We start from the raw sequence: 309 nt of genomic DNA on the forward strand, positions 1-309 counted from the left end.
ATTTATGCTATCTAAGTATTTGAAAACAATGCAAAGAAGATACACAAAGAGAAAATCTACGTACCTCGTACAATCTTACAACGTTAGGATGTTTGAGGAGTTTTGAACTTCCAATCTCCCTCTTAATCTGCAACACAAACATTAAACACATTGTAAATTTATTAACTCGAAATATTTCAATTTTCAACTTTACAAGTCGTATTGCTATTATATATACAGCGTCGTTCAGTAGACAGAACGGTCAATGTGAGGCATAGGTCAAGGCAGAAAGTTAAAGTGTGATTTCCTCCGTAGTTGGAGGCGCTGGGG

General features: G+C 35.9%; 1 protein-coding gene across 1 annotated transcript in view; it reads right to left on the minus strand.

Annotated features, from left to right (window-relative positions):
* Positions 1-309, minus strand: part of LOC109210615 (CBL-interacting serine/threonine-protein kinase 1-like) — a 5,902-nt gene that overhangs the window by 5,045 nt on the left and 548 nt on the right. The window contains exon 2 of the mRNA XM_019374061.1: positions 65-127. Coding sequence (XP_019229606.1) covers positions 65-127 — 63 coding nt within the window. The remainder of the gene's footprint in view (positions 1-64; positions 128-309) is intronic.

Source organism: Nicotiana attenuata, unplaced genomic scaffold (genome assembly GCF_001879085.1).
Source record: "Nicotiana attenuata strain UT unplaced genomic scaffold, NIATTr2, whole genome shotgun sequence".
NCBI classification, from domain to species: Eukaryota; Viridiplantae; Streptophyta; class Magnoliopsida; order Solanales; family Solanaceae; genus Nicotiana; species Nicotiana attenuata.